We start from the raw sequence: 24,598 nt of genomic DNA, 5'->3' as shown, positions 1-24,598 counted from the left end.
ATTTTATTTATTTATTTATTTATTTATTACATTTTTATACCGCCCAACAGCCAAAGCTCTCTGGGTGGTTCACAAAAACTAAAACCACAATAAAACAACCAACAGGTTAAAAGCACAATTACAAAATCCCTTGTGACCAACAGCCTAATTGCTCCTACGGGTGGGTACACAGTGGACATGTGGAATTTGCTGCCACATGATGTGACACTGACTATTAAATATTGTGCTGTTGTTGTTTTGCTTTCTAACTCAATTTTGTTTGTCCACAGCTATTAGGCAGGAACCTTTATGTTCAGAAGCAAGAAGTGGGGAGTATCATTTCCATGGCCCACTTCTAAGTCTATCGGAGGTGCCTGGCTGGTCGCTGTTGGAAGAGGATTGCTGTGTGAGACAGACCTTTGGCCTGATCCAATGGGTCTTTGATTATACTTTAGTTAGAGTCATGTGAATCTAAGATAAGAGCCAATGTGATGTGGTGGTCAGAGTGTTGGACTGGGACTCGGGAGATCTGGGTTCAAGTCCCCACTCAGCCATGAAGCTCACTGGGGGACACTGAACCAATTACTGGCTCTCAGTTTAAACTCCCTCACAGGGTTGTTGTGAGGATAATACGAGGAGGAGGAGGATAATGTCAGTCGCCTTGGCTTCCATGCAAGAGGAAAAAAGCTGAGATATAAATTTAATAATAAATAAATAATAAATAAATGGGTCCCCTTTTTTTAGAACACCAGAATGTTCTAAAAGCAGGAGGCAACGTACCAGATTCCTGGGCCAACTTGAGAACTTTGCCTTCGCTGAAGGAGGACATGTGGTCGCAGGCCTGGGGATTTGTGTCATTGAACCCTTGGAAATGGACGCTTTTGCAATAGACGACCGTGTCAGACAGCTCCTTGGCCAGCTTCAGCTTTTCACTCTTGAACAGGGAATAAGCGAGAGCCAAAGCTTGAGTTACCATCGGTCAACATTGTCAGCTTCCACGAGCAGAAAAATTATACATTTTCCCCACTAAGGTTTTCAAGCCCCTCCCCCACGCCCACCTTGCTCTTAAGCTCAAGTTTATCCATCCAAGCTGGCTCCTCTACTGTAATCATCTTAGTACAAAGCAGGACAAGGGACAGGGCTTCTTAGTGGTGGCCCCGCACCTCTGGAATCTGCTTCCATCGCGGGTTCGTCAGGCCCCTTCTTTGCGGGTCTTCAGGAAAACTAGGGTGACCATATGGAAAGGAGGACAGGGCTTCTGTATTTTTAACAGTTGCGTAGCAAACGGGATTTCAACAGGCCCTTTGTATGCATGCAGCACCTGGTGAAATTCCCTCTTCATCATAACAGTTAAAGCTGCAGGAGCCCTTTGCATATTTGACCAGATACAAAAGAGGACAGGGCTCCTACAGCTTTAACTGTTGTTCTGAAGAGGGAATTTCACCAGGTGCTGCATGCATACAAAGGACACCTGCTGAAATTCCCTTTTCTACGCAACTGTTAAAGATACAGGAGCCCTGTCCTCCTTCTCATACGGTCACCCTAGGAAAACCTCTGAAGCCCCTCCTGCTTTTGCTGGCCTTCCCTTAAGTCAGGGCCGTTGGTTTTTATTAGTAAATTTGTTTGTTTGTTTAATGGATTTTAACCGGTAATCTGTTTTTATGGATTTTCATGGAATATGTTTTTATGGATTTTTAATGGTGGCCTATCGCTCATTTTAGATAGACAGATGTGTGTGTCCTGCTTTCCATCCAGCTGTAGTGTGACTAAAGCTGAACAATGAAGAAAGTGCTTAGTTTGATTCTCAGTGGCTCCCATTGAATTCTATGGGACAAAGTGAAAGGCTACCATCTGAGAGACCTGTAGGGAAAGAGGGTTTTGTGGGGTTTTTGGTGGCTGTGCCTAGGCTCTGAAGCTCTCTTCTGAGGGAGGCCTGTCTCACTTCCACACTGATAACCTCAATTTTTTTTAGGAAGCCATTTAATGTATTTTCAACCTGCTGTTTTACTCTGCCTCTGACTTTCTCCCTTGGATCCTGACTTGCCTCAAACTGCTGCCCACAGCCCGGCCCTGACAATATCTTAGACCAGCCTTCCTCAACCTGGGGCGCTCCAGATGTGTTGGACTGCATCTCCCAGAATGCCCCAGCCAGCTATATAGTATCCATGTATAATGGATACTATATAGCTTCCTTTAGAAAATGGAGGTGGTTGTGCTAACATTCTGGGAGTTGTAGTCCAACACATCTGGAGCGCCCCAGGTTGAGGAAGGCTGTCTTAGACCATGTTCCCAGAATCCTATGCAATTCATGCCTATTCTGTGGCAAATGGGTTGATACGGAAAGGAATCCCTGAAAGTAGGAAGTTCGAAATAACCTGGCGAAGTGCACTGAAGGTCAGGCTCGGATCGTAAGCAAGTTTACTTGGAAGTAAGACCCACTGAACTCAATGGGGCTGGCTTCCTAATAAGCACGCTTAAGCTTGCCATCTTAGGCTGCAATGCACACTTAACTAGGCGTATGCCCCACTGAACATGTGCAAGGCATTTTTTTTGGCATAAGCACACCTAAGATTGTGCTGTTAACCATTATGATATGGATCAGAAGAATGGATAGAAACATGAAGGGCTAAATTAATCCACACTGAGCGATTTTATGTGACCCAAAGCACATGGAATAGCATTTTTAAACAAGTTTAACAGATGCACGGAACACACAGAACTATGGGTCTTATGTAGATTTTTTTTAAAGCCATGATTCAGTGAACAATTCATGAGACTCACCATCCTTTTCTTTTCCACCTCACTCTTGACAGTTTCATCTTCCATTTCAGCCGCTTCATCCTCATCAGAGACTTCTTCTGTCTCTGGACTGTGTTTCTTCCCTTTCACAAGAATCTTCCCCTTTAATTGCTGGAGGAGGACATGAAAAGAAATGATGTTCGTAAATCAAGTCGTCTGCAGTGCAATGAAAGAAGGTGAATAGAATAAGGTGTAGGGGCTCATCTGCCAGAGGTGTTCATGACTTCACAGGTGTTAGCCAATAGGCATTCATCATAGTCATAACACACTCGGCATTAGAGAAAGAATTAACTTTGACAGAAGTGGAAACAGTTTAGGGTGGATTCCTGTATTGAGCAGGGGGTTGGACACGATGGCCTTATAGGCCCCTTCCAACTCCACTATTCTATGATTGAGAGAGTGCTGGCCATGATGTCATGTGCCACAAAGGACCTCACAATGAGTGGTGTAGTGGCTAAAGAGCCAGTGTGGTGTAATGGCTAAAGTGTCAGACTGTAGTGGCTAAACTGTCAGACAGGGAGTCAGGAGATTCGGGTTCTAGTCCTCACTCAGCCATGGAAACCCACTGGGTGACTTTGGGCTAGTCCCAGACTCTCAGCGCAACCCACCTCACAGGGTTGTTATTGTGAGGATAAAATGGAGAGAAGGAGGATTATGTACACCGCCTTGGGTTCTTTGGAGGAAAAAAGGTGGGATATAAATGCAATAATACATACAAATGTAATGTAATAAATAAATAAATAAATACACACATACAATGCAGCCAAGCCGCAGGGGGAAAATCCCATGATGACAACCCATTACAGTGTCCATCTGCCCTTTAATCCGCCGCTGCCCTCCAGGAATCAGTTTGGGAATTGCTATGCTACACAACTTTAGGGTGCTAAGCCAGAGAGTAGCCAGGGCAAGTTAAGCGTCACTAAAAAGTTGCTAAACTCACCTCCGGTGACGGGAGGCTACTCATCTTTGAATCGATCGGTGCCACCAAGAGCATATCTTCAAAGATGGTGTGCATGTGATGTGCCATCGTTTTCTGCTGCTCAAGGCTACAGTGGTTCTCCAGGGATATGATGACAGGAAACGGCGAGGTCTGAAAGAGGAAAAGAGCAACGTTCAATGCCACGTGCGCCTCTGCTCCGTCCCCTCCTGTATGAGCTGCCTCAATCCTTGAGCTCTTCCGGGAATGTTCTGCTCTGGGTTCCTCCTTTCCGAGAAGTAAGATCAAGTAAGATGTTGTAGATCGCAAGCTGAATATGAGCCAACAGTGTGATATGGCTGTAAGAAAGGCCAATGCTATTTTGGGCTGCATTAATAGAAGTATAGCTTCCAAATCACGGGAGGTACTGGTTCTTCTCTATTCGGCCCTGGTTAGGACTCATCTAGAGTATTGCATCCAGTTCTGGGCTCCACAATTCAAGAAGGACGCAGACAAGCTGGAGCGTGTTCAGAGGAGGGCAACCAGGATGATGAGGGGCCTGGAAACAAAGCCCTATGAAGAGAGACTGAAAGAACTGGGCATGTTTAGCCTGGAGAAGAGAAGATTGAGGGGAGACATGAGAGCACTCTTCAAATACTTAAAAGGTTGTCACACAGAGGAGGGCCAGGATCTCTTCTCGATCCTCCCAGAATGCAGAACACAAAATAACAGGCTCAAGTTAAAGGAAGCCAGATTCTGGCTGGACATCAGGAAAAACTTCCTGACTGTTAGAGCAGTACAACAATGGAATCAGTTACCTAGGGAGGTGGTGGGCTCTCCCACACCAGAGGCCTTCAAGAGGCAGCTGGACAACAATCTGTCAGGGAGGCTTTAGGGTGGATTCCTGCATTGAGCAGGGGGTTGGACTCGATGGCCTTGTAGGCCCCTTCCAACTCTGCTATTCTATGATTCTATGATTCTATGAAGTGGCACCATGGACAGAACATTTTGTTGTTGTTGTTTCAAAATAAGAGAAAACGTGCATTTTTCCACTTTGCCTAATTTATAGAGGTCATGGAATGGCTGGCAAAGAATTTTGGTTTTTCTCAAGCGTGGAATGTTTATGGTTTCAACACCGACGACCTACATCTTTGTTTTAATCTTTGTAAACCGCCCAGAGAGCTTTGGCTACAGGGAGGTATATAAATGTAATAAACACCAACATCAAGAAAGCAGTCATAATTAAAACAGGCTCAATTGTCAGGAAATTCCTGAATCTATAAAAGACAGCATGACTTGGCGAAGCCTGTCATGTCCGTCTAGAAAAACCGCCATGAGCAAGAAAGAGATAATAATAATAACCACAGTAATAATAATAATCTCCAACCAAAACAAGTTCAGAGCAGTGACATGGTACAGATTATTATGGGCTGGGCCTTTTTATACTGCTGCTGGGAGATCACAAAAACGCCCTCCAAATACACAGGCTGCATGTCAGAGAGAAGGTTGTTAGCCTTACTTTCTCCCTGACACCCTACTTTTCTATGAAGCGGGGAGTGATTTTTATTTTATTTTATTTAATTTTGGGGTCGGGGGGATATTCCAAAATAGAATCCTTCATCTGACATGATACAACCCAATAATGCTCCATGCGAATGCTCTAATCGTGTGTTCTGCAGCTAAGCCTATACTGTTTTAAACATTGTCCTAATCCTCATGACTGCAAAAATGAGCTGGAAAACATATGGGCGACGCCTTGTAAGAGCTCAGGAGGCAGAGAACTCAAGAGTAGAGAGCCAAAAAGCCAATTCAAACAGCTAAAAGGAGCTGTCTGCTCTCTCTGTTGTCTCCTCCTCTTCATTTTAGATAGGTAAATACATGAAAATGGAAGCATATTCCTAGGTTTTGGGGGAGGCGGCTGCCCTTACTTTGAAAGCGTAGTTCTTGATGGCTTTTATAACGTCGCAGAAGAGGATCTTGGAGGTGAATGTGTAGCCGTGGTAAATGATCGGCTCCGAATTCGGCCCGTCCCAGCAATCCAGTTCCACACACCGGCAGCCTTTGGTCAGCGCTCTGCAAAGAAAACATCAAAGCCTGTTTCAAAGGTTTGTCCTTCTTCCGGGGGACGTCTCCAGAAATGGCTGAAGAGAGAGGAGTTCGGGGGGGTGGGGAAATGCAGAGCAAGCAAAATATTTTTTTCGGGATCTTTTTTTCCCTTCCTGTCAGGAGCTCCTGTGTGTTCTACACTGCCCTGCTCTGTGTATAACCCCCCACAAAAAACACCTTGAAGACTAACATGTTTATGAAGGCATTAAGCTTTTCACGTCACCTTCACAAGAACAAGTGGACTCCCATCACCATCATTGTCTAGGCCAGCCTTCCTCAACCTGGGGCGCTCCGGATGTGTTGGACTGCAGCTCCCAGAATGCCCCAGCTGGGGCATTCTGGGAGATGCAGTCCAACACATCCGGAGCGCCCCAGGTTGAGGAAGGCTGGTCTAGGCAGAGGGAGAGGCAATGAGGTTGCCATGGTGAAGAGGAGGAGCAACTCCAGGGAGCCCTTGTGAGTGGGCTAGGGTGGGGGCCCTTGGCAGGGGCCCCACCACGCTCACCCTTGATGCCAGCCCTGGTTGCGAGAGACCTACTGCTCGAACCACCTCTGACGGCAGCCCGTCTGGCAGCCCCATCTCCTGACCTTGACACATTCAATGGAACATCGGGGAGGGATGCCAACGCGCATTATCATAAAATCGCAGAATTGCTGAGTTGGAAGGGTCCATATGGATCATCTCGTCCAACCCTCTGCAATGTGCAGGAAAACCCATTCAACTACCCATGAGAGGTGGCTGTCCAGCCTCTTCTTAAAGCCTCCAGAGACGGAGAACCCACAACCTCCCTAGGTAGACTGTTCCACTTTTGTACAGATCTTACCCTCAGAAAGTTCTACCTTATATTTAATCGGAATCTAGGTAGCTGTAACTTATACCCTAATTTCTGTGGCCATGGAAAATAGTTCTTGACCATCTCCCCTGTGGCAACCTTTTAGGTACCTGAACACTGCTAACATGTCTCCCCTCCATCTTATTTTCTCCAGACTGAACATCCCAAGTTCCTTCAGGCTGTCCTCACAGGGCGTGTCCTCAAGTCCCTGTATCATCTTTGCTGCCCTCCTCTGAACCTGTCCTAACCTGCCGATGTCCTTCTGGAAATGTGATGTCCAGAATTGTACACCATACTCCAGGTGTGGTCTCCCTAGTGCCGAGTAGAGAGGAAGAAGGACTTCACGCATCTTTGATACAACGCTTCTTCTAATGCAGCCCAGGACTGCGTTAGCCCTTCTAGCAGCTATCTCGCACTGCTGACTCATGTTTAGATGGCTGTCAATGACCACACCCAGATCCTTCCCTGATGTGGTGCTCTCAACATAAGTTTAGGCCTGTGTAGGCTCACCATTCCATTGGGGACCCTGGTTGCCCAGGGTTCCTGAATGCACAGGAGACAGCCTATGCAAGCACATAGGCTGCCCTTGCAGATGTTGCACAACAAATGCACAGAGGTTGCAGGGTAGAGCCAGCAGGCGCATGGATGTCAGGGGTGGGATGGTTGGCCTAGTCCTACTTCCCCCTCTATGTGCTTGATCTAAGCCAGGGTCTTCAACCTCTAAGTCCAAGAGCCGTGTTCTATTTTGGAGAAGTCCTCAGGGGCCGCATTGCAGTGGGGGGTGGTTTTAGAGTCAAAAGAGGTGGGGCTAGTGTAAAAGGGGTGGGGCTGGTGTAAAAAGGGTGGGGCTAATGTAAAAAGGGTGGGGCTAATGTAAAAAGGGCGGGGCTAGTGTTAAAAAAAACCGTCCTAATATAAAAAAGATTTATAAAAGCCTTATTGGCTTCTTCTGGGCCCAAGCCAGAAAGGGGGCAATAAGCAGGCCATGTTTTTCCCCCCTTCGCGCATTGGGAACCTTATTGGGAACCCACCCCAGGAGTGGAGGCTTTGCACTGTACCTGATGTAGGCCTCTGTACTGCTGGGCCCTGTTAGCTGGTCCTCCATGAGGTAGGTGTTGTGCGAAGACGAAATGTAATAGTGACTGAGTGGCTGCGTCATATCCTGGTACACTTGGGTGTGGGCTCTATTGAATATGTTCCCGTCGGGAGACATCAGATACATCTGGAAGCCGTCTTTAGTCATGGCCTTTTCGCTTTTGACTGGGAGGGGGGGGAAAAAGGGTGGGGAAGAAACACAATGATTGCTATTTAGGTAGCATGTAGAGAAAAGAAGGAATGCAAAGTTGAAAACAGGGCAGGTCGGCTCTGGCCGGAAGCTGTGAAAGAGACAACATGTTCCATTTACAAGAAGGATAGCGGATCCAATTAAGATATGATTTGAGTTCGCATCAGGGTTCACAAGCTTCTTCCTGCCAGCTATGCTCCACTCCCCAAAAAGCTACTTCAGGACTCAAGGTCACGGGCTGCTTACAGGGCAGCAAGGGAAATGCTTTAACACTCCCTTGGATCCACCTTGGATTCCATTTCAAGGGTAAAAATAAAACACAGGGTATGCTCATACCACTTGGGGGCTGCGGATACGTAGCCAAAGCCCCCCAGATACATGACACAGCTGCAACTTCGCAGCCACCGCAGGGCTTTCCTGCAAGGGGTTGGATTCAGTGGCCTTATAGGCCCCTTCCAACTCTACTATTCTTTGATTTTATGAAGCTGCACTTTGAAAAAGTCGGGGACTTACCCTGACTTTTTTGGTGGGAGTGAGGTCAGTACGGCTCTTCCGCTGCCTGATCTTGCTCTGGAGCCAATCTGGGGGGCAGTCCTAGTGAAAGGCGACTGGCGATTGATCGCCTTACACCAGGAAGGGAAGGGGATGGCTCCGATACTTGGATGACTGCCGGAAACCTCACACTCTCTCCATGGTGTCAGGATTACCCAATGCCACCCTGGGTAAGGGAAACCACGGGGTTTGAGGGGGACGTGGCGCCAACTCAGTACCATGAAGACAGCCTCTTGTACAGGTAACATCACTGAATGTTCAGATCTTATCCCTAGAATAATATCTGCCTCTCTAGCCCAGGCGAAGAGCTTTTCTACACAATGCATTTACTGTGCACTTGTCATTCTCTACTCACTGTTACTTATGGCTCTTTAGACAATATCATGAACCTCCAGTTTTGCTTCTGTTTTAAAACAGGACTTTCAGCTAGGGTTTTTTTAGAGCAGGGAAAATGCGGTGTTATTTTAAAAAGCAAAAGAAAATGATTTTTCCCACTTGTGCAGTGGTGTTATTTCACCATACCTCAGTGCCACCTAGAGGTTATATAGCAGAACAGCAGAAAAGGAAATGTTGTTCGTGTAGGGCTGAAACCTCAATTCTGCGACGAAACCCAAAGTAGATACAACGGATTAACAACCTCTTGTAGAAAAGCTCATAGCAAAATGATGGCTTAATGTGTCGTGTGAACCATGACTTAACATGTCATGTGAACCATTCCTAACCATAGTGGCTATGCAACCATAGTTAAACACGCTCACTAACCATTTGCTGCAAAAAGGTTAGCGGCCTAGCCATGGCTTTGTGTATCGTCTGAACAGGCCCAGTGCCAATTGATCAATTAGTTCAAGGGTTACAAACCTACCAGTTTCATTGGGCTCATATTTCTCAATCAGAGCGAGTGCCAGTTCGGGTCCAGTGTCCTCCTCGTGCTGTTCTTCTCGGAGGAACCTCGCCAGATTGTCCAGAGACATGGTCTCTTCGCCGTCGGAGTGTTTGGAGAAGATCCGGTCGATCTCTTTTCGCTCGGTCAGGATCTTATAGAACTCCTCTATCTCATCGTCTTCCAAGGTGTCTGTTTTGGATGTGTCACATTTCTGTGAACGTACAGAAAAGAGGTAAACACCCTCTTTCTTTATTGGATGCAACCTCAGCCAGGGCTAGATGATGGAAAACAGATAGATCACTAGAGATGGTCAACTTTGCTGCATAACGGCGAGTCCCTGATTAGCGGCTCTCGACGAGGAGCTGTGATGCCATTTCCTGTTGTAGGACTGAACCACACTTTGCCGAAGAATCAGGGTGGAATTATTTCGGAGAGGTTTGGAAATAGGGAGTGCAATTTTGGGGGTTTTGGCCCTGACCCAAACTGTTTCATGACAGTTCCAGGACAGGAGGCCTTAGCACAGCAGTGGTGAAGACAGCACCGTCTTCCCTTCCTCATACAAAATGAATCAAAAGCCCACTGCAGGACTGCAGTGGCTGGATTAGACCTCGGTCCAACCCAGAATGTCCCTCCAACTAATAGTGAATAATAATAGTTGTTGTTGTTGTTGTTGTTATTTCTTACCTGCCTCTCCCTCTGGATCGAGGCGGGGAACAACATTGAATGCAAAAAATATAAAATACATAAAACTGATTAAAAACATAAAAAACGTTTTAAACATTTTAAGACGTTTTAAAATTCGACTGGGTAGGCCTGCCAGAAGAGATCCATCTTTATAGCTTTTCTTAAATTCAGAAAGACTGTTGAGTTGGCGAATCTCTCCCGGCAGGCCATTCCACAGTCTGGGAGTGGCAGAAGAGAAGGTCCTCTGGGTAACGGTTGTCAGCCTAGTTTTCTCCCCAGAGGACCTGAGTGTGTGGGGCAGATTGTATGGGGGAAGGCGATCCTGCAGGTAACCTGGACCCGAACCATGTAAAGATAGTAACCAACACTTTATACTTCGCCCAGTAACTAATTGGCAGCCAGTGGTTTGTGGAGGCTGAATAACTCACATGGCGAACACCCCTCCAATTCCCTCCCCAACTGGGTGGTGAACTGAAAGAGTGGGGTTCTACGCTCAGTGGCATCTCCAGATAGGGCAAGGAAAGAAACCCCAGACAGTCCCTGCTGCCAGTCAGTGTTGACAATACTGGGTTTGATGGACCAAGGTTCTGGCTCAGCATAAAGGCAGCTTCCTATGTTCCTAAGGGTGGCATTTTGGCTCACGTCTGTCTGTTCCAAAGCTATTCGCTATTCCCAGTGCTGGAACAGTAATCCCAATGGAGCTCGCAGGGAGAGCTCAGTGTTAACAGTGGCAACAAAGCAGCAGTGTCAATCAGGGGTACTGCAGAGGGAGGAGCGATGATTGAGAGGGTCAAGGGAAGCTCCAGGGCTCGGCTGCCCATTTCAGTACAGGACTGCAGACGTAAAACTAAGAAGCGAACAAATAGAATCATCCTTACCACAAAGATCTGCCTGGCATAGCTGTCGTCGACTTGGATGTTGACTTCTTTCAGGAAATTCTTGAGCTCCTTAAAGCTCATCTTGTTGTCTTTATTCTTATCTGCCTTCCGCAAACAGGCGTGAATCCAGCTGTTTAATCGATCATTAAGGAGCCTGCATCAGAAAGGGACGCCACTCCCAACATTTTGGCCTAAGCTTCTAGAAAATTCTAGGAGGTGAGCGTGTGGGTCAACTTCAAAACAGATTTCTAATGAGACCCTGGGCTCCTCAAAAGGAGCAATTTATTGAACGCTCGTGATTGGCCACTCATGAAAGTTTGCGGGTCTTTTACATGACATTGTGAATGACCAGGCCATTTCCTGCAGTATTCCTTAAAAATTCCGCATAAAAAGAATGACTTATCCTGAAAAAAGCGGGATCTTCAGCCACTAGATGGCACTGTCTCAATGGAAGTGAAAGGAGCACACTTAAGAGGGGAAGTATTCAATTCCAGCCATCTGGCACCCCTCTCTGCCTGTGTAATGCAGCCCATAACAATCATGCCAGAAAGCAAGAAGCACAAATGTCCCATGTAAGCAAATGTGATTTCCCCTTAATATAAAGACACCCCAGGATTTGTTCATCTCTGTCTCTATCACAGATGTTCTTCTGAATTTGCCCTCTGTCATTTGGGTTACAATATCAGTGGACCTTGGAAATAGACTTTGGATCTGAACCCTCAAAGGTGATATATAAATTATTTAAACAAATAAATAAATAAACTTTTTACGCTGATGATCACAGGCATGTTTGAGCAGTCAAGTCAAACAAAGTTAACACAGAGCTCCTTCAGACGGGGTGGAAATCGTGTTCTGTTACGGTTGGTTCAGAAGCTGCATCTCTTTCGTTTCTGCAATGAGCTGCAATTGATCATTTATATATCACCTTTGAGGATTCAGATCCTTCCAAAGTCCATTTCCAAGGTCCATGGATATTATAACCCAAATGACAGAGAAAAAGAGAATTGACCACGTGGCCCATTCAGTTTAGTGAGACAGCACCCTCTAGTGGGTGTTTTATAGTGAAACCTCTCCTGCACACGGCAGGAAATCGTGACAAATAACGTTAAAGCTCAGAAGAGTCGCATTTAATGAAGTTTATTTTATAACGGAAAAAATGGCAGAAGGTGCAGGAGACGCATACGAGGACCACAGCATCGTTAAAATGGCCCGCAAAGATCAGTGAGTGGCCAGTCAAAAGCCTGCTTTAAAATGCTCATCTGAAGGACCCCATAGTCTATGATTGCAGCATTGCCAAACAAGACTTGCAAACACTCCCAACACAGGTTGAGATCAAGATATTCAACACACCCTGGTTCCACCCACATTTTGAAGGTTGATGACAATACATGTGACACATTTTGCAAGACAAACTCAACACGTTCGTTAACTCACAGGGGGAGAAAAGTCAAGTCATTTTAAGACAACCTTTTTAAAAAAAATGAAAACCCCAACAAAGTGTTATGAATCAGCCTTTGCTCCAGATTTAAAATAGTTCACCCATCTCAATGCAAGCATAACAAAATATTAACATACCAACCTAATTATAATGCTAGTAATTGTAATCTCAGGGGGGGACAACCTTTGTTTTATGCTAAGCACAGCCAGAATGAGTGATCTCAGTTGAGCTGCAGCTTAAAATATTATGGCTTTCAAACGGTTTCAACTGGATTTAACCCCAAAGCCACACATCTGGCCAAAAAAACAAAAACAAAATCTAAATTTAGAAATCCAAGCTTGAACTGAAATGGTGGCAAACCTCATTTAAACTCTTGCGTTTTTAACAACAACAGCAACAAAAAGTCTCAGATTGGAAGCCAAGAGTAGAAGCTGATATTGGCCCTGTTCTGAAGACACCTTAAACCAGCCTTCCTCAACCTGGGGCGCTCCAGATGTGTTGGACTGCATCTCCCAGAATGCCCCAGAGCTGGCTGGGGCATTCTGGGAGTTGTAGTCCAACACATCTGGAGCGCCCCAGGTTGAGGAAGGCTGCCTTAAACCATGGCTTTAACCACAGTGGTTCACTGGGCTGTGTTCAGAAGATGCCTTAAACCATGGCTTTCACCATGGTGAAAAAAGCAAAAAGCCCTATTCACCGTGGTTAAAGCTGTGGTTTAAGGTGTCTTCGGAACAGGCCCTATGCTCCCTCAAACAGACTTTGTCGCTTTTCACCCCTTAACCATAGCTAAAATTGGGCACATTTTTCCTTTGGGAACTGTTAAGGAAGGGTCCCTCCGTCCTGCTTGGAGCACCAATTTAGCAAGACTGATGTTGACATGCAGCGAGAGACTGTGGAGTTTCCAGGCCTTTCTCTTTAGAGTAACCTTCCCCAACCTCGTACCCTCCAGATGTTTTGGACTACAACAATCCCCAGCCAATATGGCCACTGGTGATTGTAGATGATAACCATTTCCGTTAAAGCTTAGACTTCTAAATTTAGATTTTCTTTGGCCAGAAGGTTGGAGAAAGCCTCTGTTTGAGGAGTCTGGTGTCTTGTGGGAGGTGCTCTGCTTCCCTTTTCTCCTGCACATTGGAGCTAAGTGCCAATCTGCACTTTACAATAAACACACTATAAAAAAAGCACAAACATTTAAACCTGCTAGTTTTATTTATAAGAAAAAGAGAGTGTGGAGTTTCGGTACAGAACAGGTTCCCACTCCAGATCGAGGGCCTGCACCAGTTTTCCAATAAAAACTGCAGCTGATTTCTCTTCAGAACGAAAGCGGCCAGTTTAAGCACACTTTTTTGTCCTTTTTCAAAAGAGCGTTTATTGTGTAATTTGTAGTTTGTCCTGTGGAGCAGTTTCCAGGAGCAGTATAAGTAGGGCGTCCATATGGAAAGGAGGACAGGGCTCCTGAAGCTTTAACGGTTGTGATGAAGAGGGAATTTCACCAGGTGCTGCATGCATACAGAGGACACCTGCTGAAATTCCCTTTTCTATACAGCTGTTGAAGAAACAGGAGCCCCGTCCTCCTTTTCATAGGGTCACCCTAGTATAAAGGTACCCATGTGACCATTAACACAGTGGGAGAAAGTATGCAGTTTCCCCAGCTTGGGGAAGTTGTGTTTCTCCCTCTGTCCTCCCATCATGCTGCACTGATGGGGGTCTTAAAGGCTCTTTTAAAACCTTGGATTAAGAGGGACTTTAAGGCCACAACTTGCGCAGAAGGGGAAAGGAAAAGTGCACTTTCTGGGGCCTCCAAAAAATGCACAATTCTCCCGGCAAACCATTCACCATTAGCAATCCTCACCACCATCAATCATGGCTTTAAAGACCCTCTTAATCCAAGGTATTAAGAGGGCCTTTAAGGCCAGGATTGGCGTGGGGTAGGGGAAAGCAAAGCACACAATCCCCCTGGCCACACTAGTGCCGCACCGGGGGAATTGCACACTTTCTGGAGGCCCCAGAAAGTGCAGGTTGTCGAGCGCTTGTCTGGGCCAGCTCCCTGTCCCCAATGCTTACCTCACAAGGCGGTTATTGTAATGGTTGAGAGTGGCAAACAAATCTCCATTTGGCCATGAAGCTCACTGGCTGACCTCAGTCAGGCCTAGCGTATTATCTCAGGCTGACCTACTTCCCAGGGACGTTGCAAGGAAAAAATGTGCATGTCGGGTTGGGGTGGGGAGACTATTTACATAGTCCTGAGCAATTTGGAGGAAAGGTGGAATAAAACTTAAATTAAAAACAAGCCCCCTGAGCCAATTCCTCTTCTGAAATGAAACAAAAGGATACTGTTTTAGTTTCTGTCTTTGGCTCATTGAGTTGCTCTTGTCGATGACCTTCCCCAGGCCTGCAACCCAGTGATTGCAATCAACTTCAGAGCCAGCAATGAGGTCCAGGTTTTTCCTCTGGTCTTTGAAGATGATAGAAAAGCAGCGATATTCAGGTACATCCCTGGCGTATTTTTCCATCCCTTCTGTCTTGTGGCCTGCCCTCACGTCCTGGATATCCTCTATGGAGACTGTGAGAACAAACAGGATACTTGTTATCAGGGGTGCGCGGGCAAGCCAGCCTTATCTGCACTTTGCCACGGTTATTCCTAAATCCTATTCCCATGCTCTCTTCCAGTGTTTTCCCAAAATGTGTTCCCTGAGCACCTGTACAAACCATTTCCCCCAGCCTCTGAGAAAGATCAGCCACTTTCCACCCCAGGAGTTCCCAGTCTCCTCTGCATAGGGATGGATCAGACGCATTCTCTGAAGAAGCTTTCTACATAGAAGTAAAATTCAATACCAACAACAACAACACCCTTATAAGCTAAAAGAAAACCAGGGAGAATCCAAATGCAATGGCCAGAATCCACTCAGAACTAGTCGGAACTCTAAAGAAGCTATCCTTCCACACCTAACCAAAAATGTGCATTTTCCTCAGAGGCTAAAGTGTGAAAATGCACATTTTGGGAGGAATTTGTGCGTTGGGGGCGGGGGAATGTGTGCATTTTCATACACGCAAATTTGCGCAAATTTGAACTTGTGCAAATGCGGAAACTGAAAACAATCCAATTCCATCGACGGGTGGATAACAGAATGAAAGGTGCCTAATGATCAACGAAACACAGACAGAGTGGATTTTACCCAATCCTGTACATCCCTGGCATATAGCCTTCACAACTAGTAGCCATTAAAGTAGCCTTATCCTCCATAATTGGTCTAAACGCCTTTTAAAGTCATCTAAATTGGCAGTGCTCGCCACATCCTGTGGTGGCAAATTCCATAGTTTAACTATGCACTGTGTGGAGAAGTACTTCACACACCCTGATCTAACAATATAAAATCACAGCAGGGCTTGTACAGAACGCTGCAGAAAGCAGATAAGACATAATGCTATCTAACTAAACCACTAGCCTACAATGAATCCTGAGATACGCATAGCGAGATGGCACAAACCACAAATTATCGCTTCTCCACAGGCAACCGTAAATGCTATCCGGACCCTTCAAGTTCAGGATTTGTGAGCCACTTTATCTTGTGTGAAGGACTACAAATTGTTGGTGGGAGAAATCACTGATGCTGGACTTCCTCTAATCTTCCTGGATTGAAACGCTGTGCTTTCATGCTAACATCTAAGGGCAAAGCAATGCCAACTCAACTTGAACAGCAGGTTAAAGACTCAACCCTATGTACAGTATGTTGTGTGTGAGAGAAAAGTCCTCCAGGACTTTTCTCTTCTCTCTAAACATTGCGCCATAGGACGAGGTGCGGAAGGTCTCCTTTGAGGCTGGAATTCCACATGTACCATCAAAAGCCACCCATGGTAACAGCATACTACCAGTAGCAGTATTGATTGAGGGTGTTCATAGAATCATAGAATAGTAGAGTTGGAAGGGACCTACAGGGCCATTGAGTCCAACCTCCCACTCAATGCAGGAATCCACCCTAAAGCATCCCTTGCAGATGGTTGTCCAGTTGCCTCTTGAATGCCTCTAGTGTGGGAGAGTCCACAAACTCCCTAGGTAACTGGTTCCATTGTCGTACTGCTCTAACAGTCAGAAAGTTTTTCCTTATGTCCAACCGGAATCTGGCTTCCTGTCACTTGAGCCCGTTATTCCGTGTCCTGCACTCTGGGAGGATCGAGAAGAGATCCTGGCCCTCCTCTGTGCGGCAACCTTTCAAGTATTTGAAGAGTGCTATCATGTCTCCCCTCAATCTTCTCTTCTCCAAAAATGCAGTTATTGTTAACTTCATTTTTAAATGCCATTTTTCTACTATGAGGTGGGTTAGACAGCGAGCCACAAAAAGCTACACGATAAGCAGCAAAGACAACCCAGATTTGAAATTCAATTTCTAGAACTGGTGGAAGTTCCATCCTGGCCTCTCTCTCTCTCTCTCATGCTAACTATCATCAAATCTGAGATTATAAGGAGTTGCTATGTACTGAGGACTGAATCACAAGTGTAGCAGAAGATTCATGACTTTACACATGGGTATACCAATCCTGTATCAACTGGGGGTAAAGGTTAGGAGAGAGGCAGGCAACTTGTTCTGACTCTATACTGTTAGCCTCACCCTACCCGGTGCCTGTTTACACTTCCCTGTGCCTGTTTGCATTCTCTTTCCCTCCTTATTGTTTACTACAACTTTATTAGATTGTAAGCCTATGTGGCAGGGTCTTGCTATTTACTGTGTAATCTGTACAGCACCATGTACATTGATGGTGCTATATAAATAAATAATAATAATAATAATTGTGCTCCTCCAGATATTTTGGCCTACAACTCCCATCAGCCCTAGACAGAATAGCCAATGGTGTGGGACCATGGGAATTGCAGGCCAAAACATAAAGAGGGCCCGAAACTGCGGACCACTGGTTTATTTATTTATTTATTACATTTCTATACCACCCCATAGCTGAAGCTCTCTGGGCGGTTTGCAAAAAGTTAGACACAACAATTTAAAACCATCAAAAGCATGCAAACAACAATATCCATTTAAAACAGCTATTCTGGGGTCAGTTAAAAAGAACTCAACATATGTTGTTAACTGCCTGGGAGAAGAGAGAAAAGTCTTGACCTGGCACCGAAAAGATAACAATGTTGGCGCCAGGCGAGCCTCATTGGGGAGATCATTCCATAATTGGGGGGCCACCACTGAAAAGGCCCTCTCCCTTGTTGCCATCCTCTGAGCTTCCCTCAGAGTAGGCACCCGGAGGAGGACCTTAGATGTTGAGGTTTAGGATTTAATGCAAAAGTTCCAAGCAGGCAGAGGCGCTGAATACATTTCCCGTCTGCACTTTTTATCCACATTCCCAATTCATCCTCCAAGGTCAATCCCCCACCACAAGGTTGGAATTAGTCCAGCTGGAAGTAAAGCAGCTGAATTAAGGCTTGCAGGGAGAGATGCAGAGAAGAGGGTTCCCTGTCTTCATCTGAGCACCCCTTTTGTGCTTTAAATCGCATCACATACCCCTCACTTTACAGACGGAAAGAGCCAGAACCAGTGACCCGCTGAGGAGCAAGCAAGCTCACCGACTTCCCAAACAAGAAGCCAGCCAACACACCAACATCATCATCATGTGTTTATATCCAGCAATTCTCCCAACGTTATAAGTGTATACTTCCTCCAGCAATTGAGGTTTTTCTTCCGAATTTGATCTGGCAGTGGGATTAGCTTGTGGACATTGTCGTGGCAGGGAAAATGCAGTCGCTTCATTTTAAACGGGAAAGCTCTTTGCTGGACAGGATTTAGCAGGTTTGATAAATGCCAGTGGTCAAACGAACCCGGAAAAGAGATTCACAGATCACTTGAGCCTGGCACAACATGTCTCCATCAGCAAATATTTGTTGGAAACGTGTCCAAAAGCACTGATGTAAAAATGACTCCTGTGCTGCTCTCTTAAATACATTTGCCTGGGCAAAATGCAATATTTCTACACGGAAAACACTTTCCTATAAGAATTAGCAAAGCCCCTGGGCATAGATTGTGAGCTGTGACAGTTTCACATACATGCTATTTTGCCATGCGTAGAGATAGTAAAATACACAAGTGTTGTAAACACAAAGGTTACAAGTTAATTCCTGCATCCTTTCTGCCGAGGAAATTTTCAATGGGCAAAGCGCCCCACATCTCATAGAATTAAACACAGCATATGTTCAGGATCAAAGGGTGCTTCCAGATGAGGCGTTTATTGTGCAATTACCCGGCTTCATTCATGCAATGTTATGGGGGGTCCAGATGTTGTTGTCGTCATCATCATCATCATCTCTTACCCACCTCTCCACTTGGATCGAGGCGGGGAACAACAGTGAATATAAAACTTTTTCCATTTCTAACCCTCCCATTTTACCACTGATTCTTCTATCATTTTTCCTTATCGCAGATAATCCTTTAAGGAGGGAAAGACAGAATTCTGCCTATTCCCCCCTCCCTTTTTTTATTGGTTTTGCTAAGAGGAACATCTAAAGACTGCAGCCTTATCCCCATGTAATGGGAACTACGTGGTTATTTCTCATCAGTAACTTTACAACATAAAGATCACATGGGATAAGAAATTTATGATCTTGATGTTCTGATATTACCAGAGTGGCATAGCATGGAACCAAAAGGGACTAGTAAATCATGCTTTGAGTCTCTGTAACTTCCTGCAAGCTTAAGCACCGTGTGAAGTGCATAGTTAAACTACGGAACTCACTACCACAAGATGGAGTGTTGGGTAGCAATTAGGATGGCTTTAAAAGGGGATTGGACAAATTCGTGGAGGAGAAGGCTCTCAACGGCTACTAGTCCTGATGGCTATGTGCTACCTCCAGTATCCAAGGCAGTAAGCCTGTGTGCATCAGTTGCTGGGGAACATGGGTGGGAGGGTGCTGTTGCACTCATATCCTGCATGTGGGCTTCCTGTCAACAGCTGGTCAGCCACTGTGTGAACAGAATGCTGGACTAGATGGACCCTGGGTTTGATCCAGCAGGGCTCTTCTGATGTTGTTAGGGTGATGCCATATGAGGCTTTTACAATGCCACCACCCTGTGTCATTCCTGGAATTTTTTCCCCCTGTGTCCCGATGACACTGTCTTCAACGCACAATCCTTCATTTTTCTCCACAATTCCTTTTCTTCACAGAAAAAATCGTTAAGAAAGAAAAAGGTGGGAATCTCTGCACGATGCCTTCTGATTGGTGGGTCTAGGAGCCCTCTGTCAAAACTCACCTAAACACACCAGGAGATCTGGCTATAAAACACTCTTCCCTCTTGCCAATGCAACCCCTACATAGTAACCAAGCGGCTGCTGGAAGAGTGCGCTCAAGATCAGCTTCCCTTGGTGCAACAACTCATGGAACACTTTGGTTCCTACTTTATGCTGTTATTACGACAGTAGCAATGGTGGCTTAGGTATTCGGAGCATAAATAAATAAATGATGCTGTCGCAAGTCTAGGCTAGCATTCCTGAGGTGAAGTCAACAGCTGCTTTTTTTAAAAAATGGAAGCCTTAAATAGGGGGGCTGTCTATACCACTTCAAAGCTCCGTGGTGGTTGAGAATTGGCGCTGCGTCGGTTATACAATGCAGACGCCGATTCGCAGTCACCATGGCGCTTTGCCCCAAAGCTGCACTTTTAAAAGCTGGGGACTTACCCCCACTTTTTTCTTCAAAGTGAGGTTACCGTGACCCTTCCACGATGTGACTTCACTCTGTAGTCAATCTGGGGGGGGGGGGGCGGCTCCAGTACCTGATGGCCTGAGAACCCCACGCTCCCTGCAGACGTCGGGATTTCTCACCCCCATCTCGCAGAAGCGATACCGCAGGGTTTCAGGGGGAAGGAGCGACCAAGGGACACTGTGAAGACAGGCCCAAGGACTATATCGCTTGGATTAATTTACAGTCCTGCACAGCCTGCTCTCTCAAAACAGAATTGATTCTAGTCCTTAGGAACTTTAAATGCTTTTCCAGCTCCACTACTGTGATCTGAACAGAGGTACTTAACTGCTAGACCACACTAAATCCCCTTATTAATGGGTCAGGTAATGCTGATAACAATGCTCAATCGAGACTAAAATGGCCACTAGCATTGTTTTAATCGGTACGATGTTGGCTCCCCCATACAAGCATTTCTGTGTTTTTCTTTCAGACGTCTGTGAACTCCGCCACTCGGATGGCGTCCTGGTAGTTAAAATCCCGGACCTGTTATCTAGTGCCCAGATTAATCTCTTTCGGTCTTCTCCTGGGAACGGAGGGGAGCAGAAATCAGGAAGCAAACTAGATAAGAGCTTTTTTTCCCTTAACGTTCCCACAAAGGAAAATCCCCACCACCACCACAATAGTGACAATCTGTCAGTGAAGATAAGTAGTCTCCACAGAGGCACCAGAGGAGGTATTTCTGATGGCTGAAAATTTAGCAGAAAATAAAAATGGGGCATCAGTTGAAAAAGAACCAAAAAATAAATGCTAAAGAGCATATAACTGCACAAAAATATTGCGAGTGACAAACCAATACAATAGAAAATAACAATATAGCAATATACAAAGTACACAGAAATGGGCTAATTGTAACCATTTAACAGATCCTTACTGTGCCAGGTTCTCTGTGTTCCCCAGTATCTATTTTCTTTCTCTTTCTCTTCCCCTCTCATTTCATTTCAGTAATTTCATTTATTACATTTCTATAACACGCAAAAGCCAAAGCTTTTTGGGTGGTTTACAAAGATTAACCCCCTAAAAACATAATAGAATAACATGATGTAAAACTATTTATGTATAATATAAAACATCTTTTAAAAATAAATACAAATCAGAGGACCCATTAAAAACCTTATTCACAGTCAAGTGGTTGGGAGGAAGAGTCTTAACCTGGAGGGATGGTGCCAGGCAAATCTCATTGGAGGAAGATGTTCCATAATCAAGAGGCTACCACTGAGAAGGCCTCTCCTTTGCTGACTTCTCTGAATGTCCCTCGGAGTAGGCACTTGGAGGAAGATCCCTGAGTACTCTCTGGCTGCGTTCAGACAACACAATAGTCAATAGTGGTTTAAGCAGTCAACCATTGGTTACATAGGCCCTTTCTACACCCAAGGATTATCCCAGGAAAATGGAGGGATCATCCCTGCCTACTCCTGGGATCCCCTGTGTGTCATTTGGATGCACAAGGATGATCCCAGGACGATCCCAGGGGGAAAGGCAGGTGTAAGAACAGCCATAGTCAATGATTGGTTATTGCATTGTCTGTCGGGCAAAAACCACCCCACGGTTGACTATTTCTTCAAAATAACTCAGCTCTGCAGAGTTGACTATCCGCACAACCATTAGTTAGTGTGTTGTCTGTCGGGCTCTGTGGACTATTTTGCAGGTTTGAGTTGACTCTCTCAGCTGGCTACAGAGTTTCCGGGCAAGAGTGGCCAAAACCAAGCTGACTGCTCTGCTACAGGTGGCACAACTCGCAGAGGCTGCTGGGATAGCACTGGGAGGACTGGGGGTGTGGGGCAGGGAGAGGGGCGGAGGCTGGGTCAGTCCAATGTCGGGTTGACTATTAGTCTACTGAACACCAGCCCCAACCACTCCACAGTTGTGTAGGAACATTTTGTGTGGGGAGTGCCCCCTAGATAAACAACTGTCGAATTGACTATTAAGCTACCACTGACTATTGTGTTGTCCAAACGCAGCCTCTAGGTCTCAATGGCCCCCGAGCACACCGTAAGCGCCCAAGCTCAGACAGGGATTCTCCCTTGACCTTTCTCCCTTGGCCATGTCTGGCACCTGAGGTTGGCATGGCTGGGCACCAGCCGAGGCTCCCTCTGCAAGGGGGCCCACAGACGCTCCTCAGCATTACTACTTGCTCATTGGCCCGCCTTTGTCTTTGCAAGAAGAAGGAGGAAAAGCAGCAGCAGAAGCAGGTGACAAGGGCAACAAGGAGGAGGGGGCCATGGAGGGTGCTTTGCCCAAGTGACCTTCCAAAACCAGGAGATGGCAGTGCCATCAACACCCCACTGCTGCCTCCAGACGTGACTCTTATAGGCCTCCAAACCGCCCCTGGCCAGGCCTTATGATGGGAAGGGTGCAAACCGCAGACTCTCAGGAAGGCTGGCATGTCATTGGTCTTGTCAGAAATATCCGGGATCGAAGTCCAGCCGGAAGCATCAAGCTGAGGCCTCACTGCCGTCATGTCCAACTTAATCTCCATCCAACGGAGGCTGGTGGCTCCGATTTCGGTGGGGCTGTGAATCAGTCAGAACCAGCCAGAACTCTACAGGAATTACTGGAGGCACCGAACCTATTTTGGGGATAGGGCTCAGCACCTTGGATAGCTCCTTCAGAGTTCTGGCTTGTTCTGACTGAAACCCAGAATGGATTCACAGCCCCACCGAATTCGGAGCCAGCAGCCTTCACTGTCTCCATCACTCCGCACACCACCATTGCTGTTTGTTCTGGGTTGGGGAGGCATTCCTATTTCTTTCCTCGTGCTGATGGCATCATGTTCAGATCCCTGGCATCTCTGGTTAGGTCACTGCCTTGGAGGGCTGCTACTGGTCAAAGTAGACCACCCTTCTGCAATCTGGGGTTCTGCAACTGGGCTGGGGATGACAGCAGCTGCAGTCCAATGCACCTGCAGGAACTCAAGTTAGGGAAGTCTGAAACAGACGCTAGTCTGCATAGCGTGATAATCTTGAGATGCAGCAGCTCCCCTTTTTCCTGCTACCTGCCTCCTAAAAAATTTACGTAGGGTGACCCTATGGAAAGGAGGACAGGGCTCCTGTATCTTTAACAGTTGTATTAAAAGGGGGAATTTCAGCAGGTGTCATTTGTAGGCCTGCAGCACCTGTTGAAATTTCCTCTTCATCACGACAGTTAAAGCTGCAGGAGCCCTGCCTTCTGTTGTATCTGGTCACTCTAATATAGCTCCTGCAGCTTTAACTGTTGTGAAGAAGAGGGAATTTCACCAGGTGCTGCATGCGTACTAACGACACCTGCTGAAATTCCCTTTTCTATACAACTGTTAAAGATACAGGAGCCCTGTCCTCTTTTCCATAGGGTCACCCTACCTAAAATGGGCTCGCCATCCAGCCTGCTTTCGGGACCCTTCGCCCTGCCTTGCCTCTGCATCCCAGCCCTAATCTTGTAAGTTAGACATCTTGCTGGTTCTTGAGAGTCCCATATCAAAACCAACCCCGCTGTAGCCTGCAAAACAATCAGAGGAAATGAGAGCAGCCAGAAGAGCCAGGCAGGTCATGAGGCCCACAGACCAGAGACTGGGGAACGAGGAGAGCGCCCTGTGACACGTCCCTCTGGGACGGGCCAATCTCAGCCTCAGCCTGGGCCACTCAGTGCTCTTACCATTGAGAAATGAGAGGAGGAGGAAGAGGAGGAGGAGAAGGAGGCCTCCCATTCCCTGATAAGGGAGGCATCCGGCGTCTGTGAGAACAGGCTGCCTTTCGGAGCACTGAGCTGGCTTCAAAACACTCTGAAGCACTTTGAAATGCAGTGTCGGGTTCTGACAGTGCCATCGGGAGCACAAGTCGCTCCTGACTCCCTCCATAGTGGTCTCCCATATCTCAATGGAAGGGACGGCCCACGAACGAGTGAGAAGAAGCAGCTCTTGCATTTTAAGGGGAGCCACTGAGGACATCTTGACTGACCCCCCTCCCCAGCATTCAAAGCACCTGGAGTTGGCACCAAGCAGAGTCAAAGTCACAGGGGACCTTGTCGGGGCCCAAGTCCCCTCAAGGATATTCCAGGTTCCTCATCTGCATTTTTAACTTTCATTTTAAAAAAAGAAAAAGTATGTCTCCAGCTCCTTTTACTTATGGAGATTTAAGGAAGAGAGTGCTGGCAGTATCATTCCCTTGATATGTGATGTTCAGGATGTGAGTGCCGATATTTATGTAGCCAAAATGGCACACACGAGAGGGAATTATCAGCAGGCTTGAGGGGAGTTCAAGGGTTGCAGAAGCACAACAAATATTTGCAAGGGGGAAATCCCTAAAGAGGGAATAGGATGGATCCAGAACAACCTAATGAGGATGGAACGTGGTCATGGAATACTGGTTGGTTTCCTGACCGTTAGTGGGGGCATTAGTTGAACTAGTTGTATGTATTTTATGGTGTTTTCTTTTATGGTGTTCCCTCGATCCAGAGGGAGGCGGGTAACAAACAAACAAACAAACAAATAAATAAATAAATAAATATTATTATTATTATTAAACAGGCTGGAAGGGGGAAC

General features: G+C 46.2%; 1 protein-coding gene across 2 annotated transcripts in view; it reads right to left on the bottom strand.

Annotated features, from left to right (window-relative positions):
• Positions 1–24,598, bottom strand: part of PLCD1 (phospholipase C delta 1) — an 80,513-nt gene that overhangs the window by 18,527 nt on the left and 37,388 nt on the right. For both annotated transcript variants that reach the window (XM_063126564.1, XM_063126555.1), the window contains exons 3-10: positions 14,688–14,916; positions 10,916–11,045; positions 9,333–9,564; positions 7,692–7,893; positions 5,623–5,767; positions 3,719–3,868; positions 2,761–2,889; positions 760–913 (exon numbers count right to left, since the gene is read on the bottom strand). In XM_063126564.1, the coding sequence (XP_062982634.1) occupies positions 760–913; positions 2,761–2,889; positions 3,719–3,868; positions 5,623–5,767; positions 7,692–7,893; positions 9,333–9,564; positions 10,916–11,045; positions 14,688–14,916 (1,371 nt within the window). The remainder of the gene's footprint in view (positions 1–759; positions 914–2,760; positions 2,890–3,718; positions 3,869–5,622; positions 5,768–7,691; positions 7,894–9,332; positions 9,565–10,915; positions 11,046–14,687; positions 14,917–24,598) is intronic.

The sequence above is a fragment of the Elgaria multicarinata genome, chromosome 1 (genome assembly GCF_023053635.1).
Source record: "Elgaria multicarinata webbii isolate HBS135686 ecotype San Diego chromosome 1, rElgMul1.1.pri, whole genome shotgun sequence".
Taxonomy (NCBI): domain Eukaryota; kingdom Metazoa; phylum Chordata; class Lepidosauria; order Squamata; family Anguidae; genus Elgaria; species Elgaria multicarinata.
Note: the sequence above shows the minus strand (reverse complement) of the source record. Positions and strands in the feature narration are given on the sequence as shown.